Here is a 14,100-nt window from a genome sequence, read left to right on the forward strand (position 1 = left end):
ACAAAGTGGACAGAGGAGAAAAACAATTTTCTAGAAATATATCCAAGTTAGTGAGATATACCTATATTTGTATATAGACCTATGTTTCTTTAATACATTTTTTTGAAAAAAGAGGATGGAGCTAAAAAGGAAACATGTTTGTCTCTTAACCCACTTGATAAAAAAGTGTAATTGACTCTTTTTCCTTTACTCTGACATAGCCATGTAGTTTGGACAGAACTATAACAATGTACCCTGCTGTTTGTTCCACCCATGATATATATTTGGGCCTTTTATTCTCCTGGACACATGCCCTTAAGAGTTCTCATTGTTTTCTAGAGCAGCATCAAGTCTGTCACCTTGAAACTGAAATATTGAGCAGAGGTATGACCCTCGCAGCTCTTCACTGCAAGATGTTAACAGGCACTTTTAGTTCTAGTGGACTAGATTCCGACTTCTTACACTGGAGCCATGACACCATGTGGGGCCCATAACTGAATTGGGGATTGCAGAACAATTTCAATGTATTCTAAGGGGCTGGTGAGATGAAGCTGACTCTAGTTCTATCTCCAGCAACACGTGGTCCCTGAGCATTTCTAGATGCTGCCCTAGAGGCCCCCAAGCGACTCTGAGGTGGCTGGTGATTCCTGCCACCACAGGACCTGAACAATCCCACATCCTTAGGTTGTTGCATTGAACTATCAGCCTATTTGGCTGAGAATCACCAGAAGGGGCTCCACCCTTCTGAGCATTGTTTTGGAAGGCCCCAATTAAAAAGATTTTTAAAAAATTTATAGAACTATTTTATATACCTGGGACTGTGTAAAGATTACTTGTGCCAGAAGAGGTCACAAATGGAAAAAGTTTAAGAAGACCTGGGCTAAATCATTTTCCTGTAGCTCTTGTCAAAGATATACAGAAGAAAGCTGCGTCAGTTATTTGATGAATGTGGAATTCAAAGTTCTTGCCAATTTCTTTGAAGAAGCTGAAATAGGGGCTAGCAAATTGCTCTGTGGCTAAAGACTCTGCCTTGTGAGCTTGAGGCTGAGAGTTTGATTCCAGAGCTGCTACCTGCAGAGACCGTGATCCAGCAGCTCTTCAGTCTGAGAGTTCTGGCACTCCAGCCATGCCCCAGCCAGGTGTGTGCTAGCACTGCAGCTTAAGGTTTGTGACCAACAGTGAGCGCCATGGCCGAGCATGCAAGCATCACAAAACTCATATGTGTGACCCGCCCTCCACCCCCTCACTAGCACCTCAACTAAGAAATGTGCAGATATATCAAGAGCACAGACTCAAGAACACTAAAAACATGAGATGCAACTATAAACAACAAACTTTGAAATGTACCTGTCAAGAAACCTGCAAGCAACACAATCAAGCATACATGAGACCCCAGTGTCATTGTAACAATCCTACCCGTGGGGGTAGGATTCATGTGCTGATAAAAACCTAAATTTTAAAAGAAGCTGAAGTAATTTTAAAATATTAGTTTGTGTTAATGAAGTCATCATTCTGTCCTCAAGGTGATCATCAGCAGCATCATCATAATTTGTGTCCTGAACAAAATGACATCAAAACCTAGACTGGGTTCAGCATACGGCTTTGTGAACCAGACTTGGCCTTTACACACCCAGCTGCGAGGAGTCCTGGACAGGTTCCTGAGTTAGTATGTGATGAGCCCTTTTTAAGAAAAGCCTTTGATGTTACCAAAGTAGCTCACCTGTAATTTAGAGAGCCAAAAAATGCATCTGCAATTAATAGGGGTGGTAAGTTATCTCATCATTTAGCTGATGACGAATCTTGGGTACAAAGAGATTAAGAGTGCTGCTAAAGATGTGGATAGTATTTTGTCACATTTGCGTTTGAGTTTAGTGTCATTGAGCATAGTATAACTGTATTGGTAGGCTTATTTTAACAAAATAAAACCTATCTCATGCCAGTGAGAATGGCGCATATCAAAAATAGTAAGAACAATCTGTGTTGGGTGGGATATGGTGAAAAAAGAACTCTCATCTACTGCTAGTGGGAATGGGTACAACTCCTGTGGAAAATAGTCTGGAGAGTTTTCAGTAAACTTAGAATTGCACTGCCATGTGAGCCAGCAATTCCACTTTGGGGCATCTACCACCAGGACAGGAAAATACTCTCTCAAAAGGACACATGCACACTGTTATTCATCGCTACACTCAGTACAATAGCTCAGATATGAAATTAATCTAAGTGTCCAAAGCCACTATATTATGAAGATATGGTATATATGCACAGTGGAATACTATGTAGTTACAAGGAATGATGAAATTATGCAATTTGATTGGAAATGAAGATATCATGTTGTGTGAAGTAAGCCAGAAGAAGAAAGACAAACACAGGATGATCTCACTTATCTGTAGTTTATAGAATACTGGATGAGGAACTGTACTGTAGCAAAAGGAGAGGGGTGCCTAGATTAACCTAGACCTCAGTGAGAAGAGGTGAAGACAGAGAAGGGAAAAAGTCAAGGGGTGAAGAAGAGAATGCAAAGTATTGGTTGAACAGGCATCAGGGCTTCGGTTATACTGATGATGATGTGGGTGAGTGGTATAGCCCTATATCCCAAACACAGAATCAACAAAACTGAAAATATGAGATCTAAGCTGCAACCACTGAACTTTGTAATGTATCTGTCTAGTTGACAGGCAGGATGGGGTCAGGGTTAGGGTGGGGAGGGGATTTTTGGAACGCTGGTGAAAGGAAGTTGATACTGGTGGTGGGATTGGTCTTGAAATATTATATGGCTAAAACTCAACAAAAAGTAAAACGTTAAAAAATTGTTAGAAATATAAATATCAGTAACTTTGTAAATCACAGTTATTTAATACAAAATAAAAATTAAATTAACTAGATATCTTTAAAAATGTAAAAAGACATTTTAAAAAGTTAAAAATGTAAAATGTAAAAAAGTAAAACGTAAAAAATTGTTAGAAATATATGTTTATACATTTGTTATGCAAGAAGAATATAGATAAGTGAAAATCAGTAAAGATGAATTAGTTTTTGGTTTTCTGGTAAGAACTTTTTTATTTTATTTGTGTTTTTGTTTTTTATATTATCAAAATTAGTTTAAACTGTATTTACTGTTTTATATCTAATGTGAACATTATTCTAAGTCAGCAAATATTCATCTGCAATACAAATTAAGTTACTTATATGCACTTTAACTGAAATTTAAGTAGGGAGAAAGCTTTAAATTTTCTAAAATTTAGATAGAAAAACATGAGATGATGAGATGTAATCGATACTTTAATCAATAGCATGTTTGAGTTTAAGTTGACCTGATTCACACATTATTTTGCTAGTGGATTTTGTGGCTTTAATCCAGTTTGTTCTGTGAGACCTTGAAATATTTCTGTATATAAGCAGAGATTTAAGATTTAGTTCCCAGCAACTGCAAGATCTATAATAGCCTATCTCTAAATTCAATCATTCATATAGGATTTCCACCATTTATACATTTTTGTGTGTAAGCTCAGTTAGGCTTCTTTTGGCCAATTTGGCAGGAAGTTCTGGAATAATTATTGGAAGTGATTTAATTTTTAAAAAATAGCAACAGTGAAAGAGCATCCCTTTTCCCCCACATCCACCCCAGCACTGGTTGCTATTGTTCTTTTGAATGTGTGCCAGTCTCTGTGGTGTGAGATGATATTGTTGTTTTGATTTGCATCTCCCTGATGACTAGCGATGTGTACCTATATGTTCCTTGTAGCACTGTTCACAATAGCCAAAATCTGGAAACAACCCAAGTGCCCTAGAACAGATGACTGGTTAAAAAAAACTTTGTTACATCTACACAATGGAATACTATGTAGCTGTTAGGAGATATGAAGTCATGAAATTTTCTTGTAAATGGATAGACATGGAAAGTATCATGCTAAGTGAAATGAGTCAGAAAGAGAGGGACAGACATAGAAGGACAGCACTCATTTGTGGAGTATAGAAAAACATCACATGAGGCTGACACCCAAGGACAGTAGATACAAGGGCCAGGAGGATTGTTCCATAGCTGGAAGCCTGCTTCATGATGGAATAGCGAAGGGATCACTAAAAAAATGATGACTGGAGGAATCAGTTGGGATGGGAGATGCATGCCGAAAGTGTCTGTGCTGCAAGCCATAATGCCCCAAAGTAGAGAGAGTATGGGGAATATTGTATGCCATGGAGGCAGGGGGAGGGTGGGAAAAGGGGGTGTACCGGGTATATTGGTGGTGGGGAATGTGCACTGGTGGAGGGATGGGTGTTTGATCATTGTGTGATTGTAACCCAAACATGAAAGCTTATAACTATTGCACAGTGATTCAATAAAATTTTTTTAAAAAATAGCAAAGTGGGTGAATTCAGTCAGGGCTGAGCAATGGTTATATAAATGCCAATTTCATAACATTTCCTCATTTTCAAAATGCATAGGATTGCATATCAGCATTGCTTTATGTTGTCAGATAGATTTTAGCTGTAGTATATCACAGGTGATAGTGGTGTTCTCTTCTGTATTCTGCTTCACTCAGCATGTTATTTCCTTGTAAACATTCTTTTTAAAGAAATTTTAATGGCATAGCAATACCTAATATCATGAATTACTAACATACAATGATTTCTTTCATTATTGGGTTGTTAGTTCGCTTGGAATTTTGAGATTTTTTTCCTACATCTTTATTACCACTTAAGAACAGTAACATTAAAAACTAACTTTGCCAAATGCTATGTAAAAATGTCTTTAATTTTCTATTTGATATTCTATTTGAGTCTAGCTTTCTTCATCTGTATCACCTGTCATCCTGTTGCTCATCGATTTGCTCAAGTGGGCACCAGTAACATCTCCATTCATCCCTGTCGAGTGCTAGTGTAGCCCAACGGCGTTTGCTCGATTCAGGAACACGAAGAGCATCAAATCATTTTAGCAGCCTCTCCTTACTTGTCCTTCCCAACGCTGCTATATTGGGGGCTCTTTTAGGGTCAAGGGAATGAGGCCCATTATTGTTATTGTTTTTGGCATATCAAATACGCTCTGCTAGCTTGGCAGGTTCTGCTGTACAGGCGAGATACTCTCGGTAGCTTGCTTTGCTCTCCAAAAGGGACAGAGGCTCCAGGAGATTCTGCATCACTCTCTTCTGCGAGCTTTTTTTTATAGTCTCTGGATCTTGGCCATTGATGAGATGACATGATGCTGGGGGCAGTTTGTGGGTGTGACTGCCTAGCTACTGGAAAACTGGGGGTCTGAGTGGAGGAGCCCCAGTCATGATGAGAGCAGGCTTGGAGATTTCAGTCACAGGTCCTGCATACCTGAGTTCCTCTGTTGGTTCCTTCATGTGTGAGGCTCATCTGAGCCTGTGGAGAGTAGCCTTGAGTATGGCTGTGGTTGGGTTCTGGAGATTATTGGCTGCCGGGGTTTTCTTGGGGCAGAGAGGGAGACTCAACCCTTCCCCCTCCAAGGGGCCCCAATGAAGACAGCCTGGCAGGCGGGCAGGAGATTCTGCCTAGCTTTCTTATGTAAACTAAATATATCACTTAAGGTCTTTTTCATATTATTTACTTTCTTGGCATCTACCTCAATAGCAAGATTAAATGTTTTATAACATAGTCACCTTTCTAAATGTTATTGAACTATCATTATTATTCTTTTTAAAATTATCCTAAAGTACACTGGCTGCCAACCTTTTACCTCTTTCCTGATCAATATCGTCTCACACAGGGCATGATTATTAAAATCAGTAAGGTAAAATATCTCAAGGAGGATTGAAGGAGATAATTCCTCGAGACTCCTTTTTGTTATTAAATATTTTTAAAAGATTCCTCATTAGTTGGTTATATTTGATTTGCATCAAAGAGACAAACTATTTTCAAAAAAGTGTTTGAAAGGTGGTTTTATTCTGTCTCTACCAAACTGTCAGACTACCAAACTCAGCTGCACAGTCCTCCCCATCTGCTTCCTTGCATGATTGGTCATGATTTTGATGACCTAAGTCCCTATGAGAATGTTCCTTATGACCTCACAGCCACATCAAATTTGACATCACAAAGACAATGTCTTAAAATTTCTTCATGATTCTACCATATAGTAAAAACTAAGACCACAGACTGAGGTGTTAGAGCATGACTTTATCCTCCTCTAAATCAGCATACAGAAAGCAATGAGAGTGGATGCAAAAAGAACCCTGTCTGAACTACAACCACACTGAATTACATGATGGCCATGCAAAGCATGAGATCCAAGTCATCAAAAGAGGGAAGTAGAAATTTATACAGGGTTTTCTTTGAGTAAGGTAGTAAGATAAGAATCAAGCCGATCTAGATGAAGTGTTGTGATTTTGGTAAATATTTTGTGTTGTTAACTTGTAGTTGAGCTATAATTGGTAAATTTGGTAAATTTATTGATTTCTAAGACAGTATTTTTTCCAAGAAATATACATGTCCAGTTCTTCCATTTTGTTGTTACTGCTTTTGTCTTTTAAAGTTTTTGTGATACTTTGCCCTGCTTTGAAAGATGATTTTTTTTTCCTGCAAGTCATTGTTGTCAAAGTCTAAATTGTTCACCTTTAAACACACTTGTTCTTGCAACTTCCTCTTGACAAAAATTATTTAGAAGTCACATGCTGAATTAATGTGTCTGATAAGCAGTGGGGTTTGACTGGTATCTTTTGACTTCATTTTTTCCCTTCAGTTTTCTGAATCTTTGATATATGTTTGGGACTTGATTCACAGTCATAGAGTCACAGTCATCCCATTGCTCATCGATTTGCTTGAGCGGGCACCAGTAACATTTCATTGTGAGACTTATTGTTACTGTTTTTGGCATATTGAACACACCATGGGTAGCTTGCCAGGCTCTGCCATGCAAGTGCGGTCCTCTCGGTAGCTTGCTGGGCTCTCTGAGAGGGGAGGAGGAATCGAACACGGGTTGACGGCGTGCAAGGCAAACACCCTACTGCTGTGCTATCACTTACAAAATTAAATTTCTATATCAATACCTACTCTTGTTTCATATTTTGGGTCACTCCTGGTGATGTTCAGGCTTACTCCTGTATCTGTATGATTCGGGGATCATTCCTTGTGATGATCAGGAGACAGTGTGCAGTGGAGATTGAACTGGGGTCAGCGACATGCAAAGCAAACAACTTAAACCTATACTTTTGGTTTAAGTATTTTTTTTATATTTACCTTTACTATGATTTCATTGTTTGAAATGTTATTATTTTATTTCCTCATTGGTGTCTTCTTATGACACTCTGTATGCATTTGGGCTTTTGTAAGACAATTACATCTTTAAGCAACCTAATTATAATAATTATAATTAATATGATAATTAACACATATTCATAGGTTATAAAAAATTAATTTCTTCTCAGATGGATTGACATTCTGGTTGTTGATTAGGTATGGAATGTACATTTTTGTGAAAATACAATAAATATTTGTTAGGGCTCATTATGTGTCAGCACTGTTTTAGGTGAAAGGAAGATAGCAACAAATAAAGTTTCTGCTCCAATGAACCTTACATCTTACTAAAGCAAGATAGGTAATATGAAAACAGTGTTAGTATTAACAGAGTTTTATCAGGAGTTAGAGGCATTGCCAAGCCCAGAGATATCAGGTAAAAAGTGGCAGTGGAAGAAAAGATCTCTTTCTGGTCCTCTGTGTTCTTAAAGGATGTGGTTCCATTGATCTTGAAGGTTTCATAATTTGGCATGTAGAAGAATCTCTTGTAAGATAAGAAGACCAAAGTACATTAATTATAGTAAGTTTCAAGAGAAAATCAAATATAAATATATTAAAAAGATGTTTAACCCAATTATTAATTTACAAAGAAGCAACAATAAGATTCCAGTTCCCTTTATTCTCATAGACCTGATCAAGGCAATAACACTCATTTTTGACTTGGGTTCTGAAAACATGTTTTTATATATGTGGTTTAAACAATATATTTAGTGTTATATATATTTTAAACAATATATTTAGTTTAAAAATAGGAAGAAATGAATTAGCTGTGATGTTTCTGATACTGTTTTAATTTCCCTACATTAATAACATGTTGACTTTATTTTTATTTATTTTTTGATTGCTATAGATTTTTTGTTTTTATTTTTTTTACACATTTACTTTATAATCATAAAAACTCTAAGCCACATATATATTATTGGCGGCATCTGTAAGTCCAGATGACACTTTGCTTTGGTGTTGACATGCAGGTATTCCCGCCGGCGCACAAGTGCAATGACACAAATAAGATGTCACTAATTAACCCCCAGGGAGTCAAGCTCAACATCTACAAGCAAAAAGTGGGACAGGCTATTAAGTGTTATGAAAGGTGGGTATTACTTCTTGCTGCTCTTTAATGCATGTGGCATTTTTGTTTTGTTTTATCCCATTTCCCTTCCTTTCAGCTTAGTTTTCTTTTATGAAGCAGCTATTTTAGATTTGTTCACAAAGAATAGCAACAGCAGCTGCCACTAAAATAGGCACTTCACAAGTGTCAGGTCCCATGATAAATGCATTTCCTGAAAATGTCCAACAGAGTTTAAAAGAAACCATCTTCCCTTTTCAAAATCTATAGACTTCTCCTGTTCACATGAGATATATAAGGTTTTCCTTTAAATAGAATGAATGTGATCATTTGGGCATATAGCATTGTCAAATATGACTGATAAGATGTCATAATGATATGGACTGGAAAGATAGTACACCGGGTAGAGAGCTTGCCCAGTGCATAGCCGAGCCAGGTTCAATCCTCAGCATCCCATATGGTCTCCTGAGCACAGCCAGGAGTAATTCCTGAGTGCAGATCCAGAAATAACCTCTGAGAATTTCTAGATGTGGCCTCAAAGGAAAAAAGTTATAATGATAAACTCATGTAGATAATGTGTACATTATTTACTTTTTTTGTCTTTTTGGGTCACACCCGGCAATGCACAGGGGTTACTCTTGGCTTTGCACTCAGGAATTACCCTGGTGGTGCTCAGGGGACCATATGGGATGCTGGGAATCGAACCTGGGTTGGCAGCATGCAAGGCAAATGCCCTACCCGCTGTACTACGGCTCCAGCCCCAATAATATGTATATTATTTAAATGATTTTAATTCAACATCATTTTGTTTGTTTGTTTGTTTTTATTTTTATTCAACATCAAGAAAGCAAAAGCTGACCACAGTGAAAATTTCCTCTAAGCTGTCCCTGGTCAGAACTGAGATAGGTCGAGTGCCTCTTTGCACAGGAGGGGTGCCCAGCCTCATCTTCGTTCCCGTTCTCTAGTTCCCTCATCACCCCCACCCTCAGCTCTTAATAAATCCTTGGTGCACAGCATTTAAACTCCAAGCACACCCAGCTTCTCCAAACAAGCCTGTTCTTGGTTCTGGAAGCTGCACAATTGGGCTTTCATTTATCACCATATGTAGGAGACATGAAGTACACAGACGTTAATGATGTAACCCAGAGACCAGAGAAATAGTACAGTGGGCAGGGAGCATAGAGCTAGGAGTTAGCCCTGGGCACCTCTTGGTAGACCCAGAAAACAAACAAAAAAATGTTGCCCACCCTGGCACCTATGGTCAGCTGTTATTTTGCTGTGTCTAGTTCCAGTCCCTCCCAGCCACAGGAAGCACACGGCCCCATCCTGAGTCTGGCTTTTCCCACCTCACGTATCACAGGCCTCTCCCAAGTTGCTTCTGGTGCTGAAAAGTGAGGCTGCCGAGCATGAGTTCCTGCTGCTGCCTCCATGGGTTCCCTGGGGGTTCTGCATATTGGTCTGCTCCTTTGCTCTGCTCAGGCATGACCCCATCCTCCTGGCCTGAGACTTGGCAATGTCCTTCTTCTCTACCACTGTGACTAAACAGATTTTGATTACACTTTGTGCCAAAGTGTTCACCTGTTTAATATTTTAAGAATTGAGGGAGCAGTTTTGAGTGATGTGTCAATTTGGGTTTGTTGTACAAAGGGGATCACCAAGACTGGCTGGATCCTGGGTCCCTTTTCTGCAACACCTTTTGGTTGTCAAGGGTACAGCCATCTATTCATAGGAAAAGCACCTGATCTAAACTCACTCTGGCACCCTTTTAAGAAACCTCTAATAATGATCATCAAAATGCTGAGGCTGCTGATTAGGTTATCAGAGGGTTATTAATTATAAGTTGCTTTGTAAGTGAGTTCATTCTTAGTACAAGTAGATTTGTGAATAAGGCAGGAAATGCAACCCCTCAACCATAGTTGGTTGGGTTTTTTTTTCTTTTTGGGTCACACCCGACAATGCACAGGGGTTACTCCTGGCTCATGCATTCAGGAATCATCACTCCTGGCAGTGCTCAGAGGACCATATGGGATGCTGGGAATTGAACCCAAGTTGGCCAGATGCAGGGCAAACACCCTACCCACTGTGCTATCACTTGAGCCACCATAGTTGGTTGAAGGGTTGCATTTCCTACAACAAATGCAGAAACTAGTAAATAAGATCCCTGAATCAAGAGGCTGGACTAGCTCAGAGATTCCTTCATATCCACTGCCTCTCGGCCTCCCTCCCGCAGTTGTGCCCATGGGTCCAGGCTCAACACCCTCTCAGTTGCCTTAGTCATACCCAACTATAATTTCTGCTCTGTGTGCTTTCCAGCCTGCCCTGGGTGAGGGTGTGACAGAGCTAGCCAGAACCTCTGATGAGTGAAAAGGAAAAGGAGCTGCCCTTCCTCTAGAGAGACAGAGTCTTTCCCATCCCTCTCCTAAGCATGATGCTCTGTGTTTCTGTAAACTGTTGCAGTGAGGAACTTGCATCTTCATGGCAGCTTGTGGTGATGGACAAGCAAGCATTTTCTCTGCTTCCCCTCCAAGTGACTCATTTGGAAAACACAATCGGGTTGATTGATCTCTAAAGTGTGTCCCAATCCTCTTGTTTGGACCCATTCACCCCTTCTGCTCAGAATACAGGCAGAAGACCATCTTCAGTAGGCTTACTGTGAACTGCTTTCCTGTAATGTTTGACACTGTTACCACAAAGCAAGAGGCCTCTGCAGTGATGCTGAGGGAGAGAGAGACACTTCTAGTGGGGCTCTTTAAGCAAAACATAGTCTCGTGGTCCCATGGTGACGGCATCTGAGTTGGAATCCCTCTGCAATGCCCCTTAGAGCTAGGGGTCACCTTTTTTTTGCACAAAGTGAAAGAACTGCTACTAAAGAATTATTGTTAATTTTTAAAAACAGGCGCTTGAATCAAATTGTCTGGCGAGCCTTATCTCAAGAGGAAAAAGAAAAGTAAGTCACTCTTCCCTTTTAAAAAAATTTAGTGGAATTCATATAAAGTATCATTAACCAGGAGTCAGAGAGCTAGTGCAGGGGTTATAGCACTTGCCTTGCATGAAGTCTACCCAGATTTCATTCTTGGCAGTACATATGCTCCTCTAAGGACCACCAGGAATAATCCCTGATCAGAGCCCAGTGTAGCCAAAAAAAAAAAAAAAAACCCTACAAAAAAGTATAGTTAGCCACCTAAAAATGTGTAGCTCAGTAGTAACAGTATTTAAATGGTTCTACAACCTACCACTTTTCCAAGCTTTATCTAAATTGTGGCATGTACCAGTAATGATACATATAGCACATTTCATTTCCCCAGTGCTATGTTACAATCCACTGTTCACATATAGCCAAACTATCTATACATGTTGTATGCACATACCTCAATTTTACTGACATACCACAGTTTTACTTGTGGACATTTTGTTTGCTTCTGCTTTTTTGGTTATTGTGAATACTGGTATATATATATATATATATATATATATATTCTTGTATATTCATATACAAGGTTCTATGTTGATATGCTTTTCTGTTGATTATATACCTAGGAGTATTTTTTGGGAAATTGTCAAACTGTTTACCATTTTGCATGCCCATCAGCAATGTATAAGGATTCTGTTTGTCTACAACCTTGCCAACATTGCATGTGTGTGTGTTTTCCCCCATTTTTATTGAGGTACTGTGATTTACAGTGATAGTTTCATGCATACACCATTCTAACTCCATACTCACCACCAGAGTCTCAATGGCTCAAGGTCGTCTATCTCTTCCCAAAGTAAGCTCAGTTCTGCACACCAGTTTTCTGGGTTTATTTGCCTTTGGCCATTTGTTGTTTCCTTTGTCCTTTATGTTTTACATGTGAGAAAAACCTTTTTCTTTCTCTGGCCCTCTCATCCTGTCTTACTTCACTCAGTATGATACTTTCTAGTCCATTCAAATAGCAGAGAACTATGCAGTGCCAAGGATCTAACTGACAATCAGGACTGTGCTCTGTCCCTTAAGCAGCTTCTCTGACCCTCTTTACCCACCCACTTTTTAATTGGGTTGTTTTGCTGTTGCTGCTGCTAGTGTTGTTATTGTTTTGGAGTTTTATTTTTCTATATACACATCAATACTGGTTTTAATTTTTTTATTATTGAGGTACATGACTTACAATATTAATTTTTAAAGAAATGATCTTTATTTTTATTGATTGATTGATTGATTTGGTTTTTGGCCCACACCTGGAATGCTAAGGGATAACCTGGCTCTGCACTCAGGAACCACCCTGTCAGTTCTCAGGGGATCATATGAGATGCTGGGGATCAAAGCCCTGTTGGCCGCATGTAAGGCAAATGCCTTACCTGCTGTACAATCTCTCCAGTCCTAGTATTAGTGTTTTTTTGATTTAATGTATAATGTTGCTATACCAAACTCATCACCAGAATGCCAATATATTTCTCCATCACTATCCGCACTAGGTTCCTTCTTAGCCATCTCTCTCCCATCCCTCCACATATCCACCCAAATTGCTAACCTCAGTTTTGTTGTCAGAGTTTATGGGCATGTTTTCATTGGACATTGTCTACTACCCAGCTGTTTTTTTATATGCCACCTGGGCTAGTTCTATTTTTCATATTTGAGAAGTCTCCATACTATTTTCTAGTGAGTGAATAAGTCAACATTCCAGCCAATAGTGAATAAGAACTTCATTTTGCCACATGTCTACCAGCACTGAAAGTTCTGAATTTGTAATATAAGCCATTTCTCTCACTGGCATGACCTTATGTGTCATTGTCACTTTGATCTGAATTTCCCTTTTGATGTGATGAAGAGTACTTTTTAATACGCTTTGTCACCTGTGTGTTCTTTAAGGAAGTGTCTAGCTGTTTGTCTGAAAAGGTTTTATCACTCCTTTAGATCTGTGATAACCTAACAGATAGATTATTGATTGGTGGCCTTTTACATTCAATGCATTGGTGACATCTGATCTGTAGTTTCATTTGATAATCTACTATGCGTCTAACTATTGGATTTGTTTCTGCCCATTTTTTTTGCAAGTTTTAGGAGCCTCTCTCTCTCTGACTCTTGCCATAAGTTATAGTTTGTTTTGGCTTTCTTCTGTTTGAGTTTATTTTGTTTGGCAGTTTATGATTCCTGGGTTTGGGAATATATCACTCCCTCTGGATTTGGGAAATTCTCAGCTGTTGTATCTTCTACCAGCAACTATTTCCCTTATCTCTGTCCTCTTATCCTGGAATTCATTTGATGTGAATGTTGTTCCTCTTAATACTGTCCCATATATCTCATATTTACTCCATTTTAAAATTTATTTCCCTTCTTTTATGGTCACTATATCTCCCTTATCTTTGAGTTTACTGATTTGATTTTCAACTTTATCCATTTTGTTTGAGTCCTTCTAGTATGTCTTTAGTTTAGCAACTATTCTCTTCAGCTCATTCTTTATTGATTAGAATTTAGTCATACTCTTTCTACTTATTGTTGCTATCTCTCATTCATTTCTTCATTTCACTGAGTATCAATACCATTATTGTTTGGACGTCTTCCTAGGAGAGTTTAAGAATTTCTGGAGTGTGTGGACACTTTTCGAATTTTTTATCTTCATCTATTAGGTATATTTTTCTACTTTTTATAATTATGCCTGATGCTATGTGAGGGTTCTGGGTTCACATTCAAGCTAACATGAGGACTGATTAGGGTTTCACGCTTGCAAATTCAAAACAGTGTTTGTGGCTCTGAGTCTGTGTTGTATTGGATTATCAGTGGGAATTTGTGATAGCCTTAACTGCTTCTGCATCTGATTTTCTTGGCTTTGTACTTA

The 14,100-nt window shown here is 38.8% G+C and overlaps 1 protein-coding gene across 1 annotated transcript in view; it reads left to right on the plus strand.

Annotated features, from left to right (window-relative positions):
• The window catches only part of VWA3B (von Willebrand factor A domain containing 3B), a 198,031-nt gene that overhangs the window by 133,194 nt on the left and 50,737 nt on the right, over nucleotides 1-14,100 (plus strand). The window contains 2 exon segments of the mRNA XM_055121327.1: nucleotides 8,196-8,314; nucleotides 11,187-11,237. Coding sequence (XP_054977302.1) covers nucleotides 8,196-8,314; nucleotides 11,187-11,237 — 170 coding nt within the window.

This window comes from Sorex araneus, chromosome X (assembly GCF_027595985.1).
Source record: "Sorex araneus isolate mSorAra2 chromosome X, mSorAra2.pri, whole genome shotgun sequence".
NCBI classification, from domain to species: Eukaryota; Metazoa; Chordata; class Mammalia; order Eulipotyphla; family Soricidae; genus Sorex; species Sorex araneus.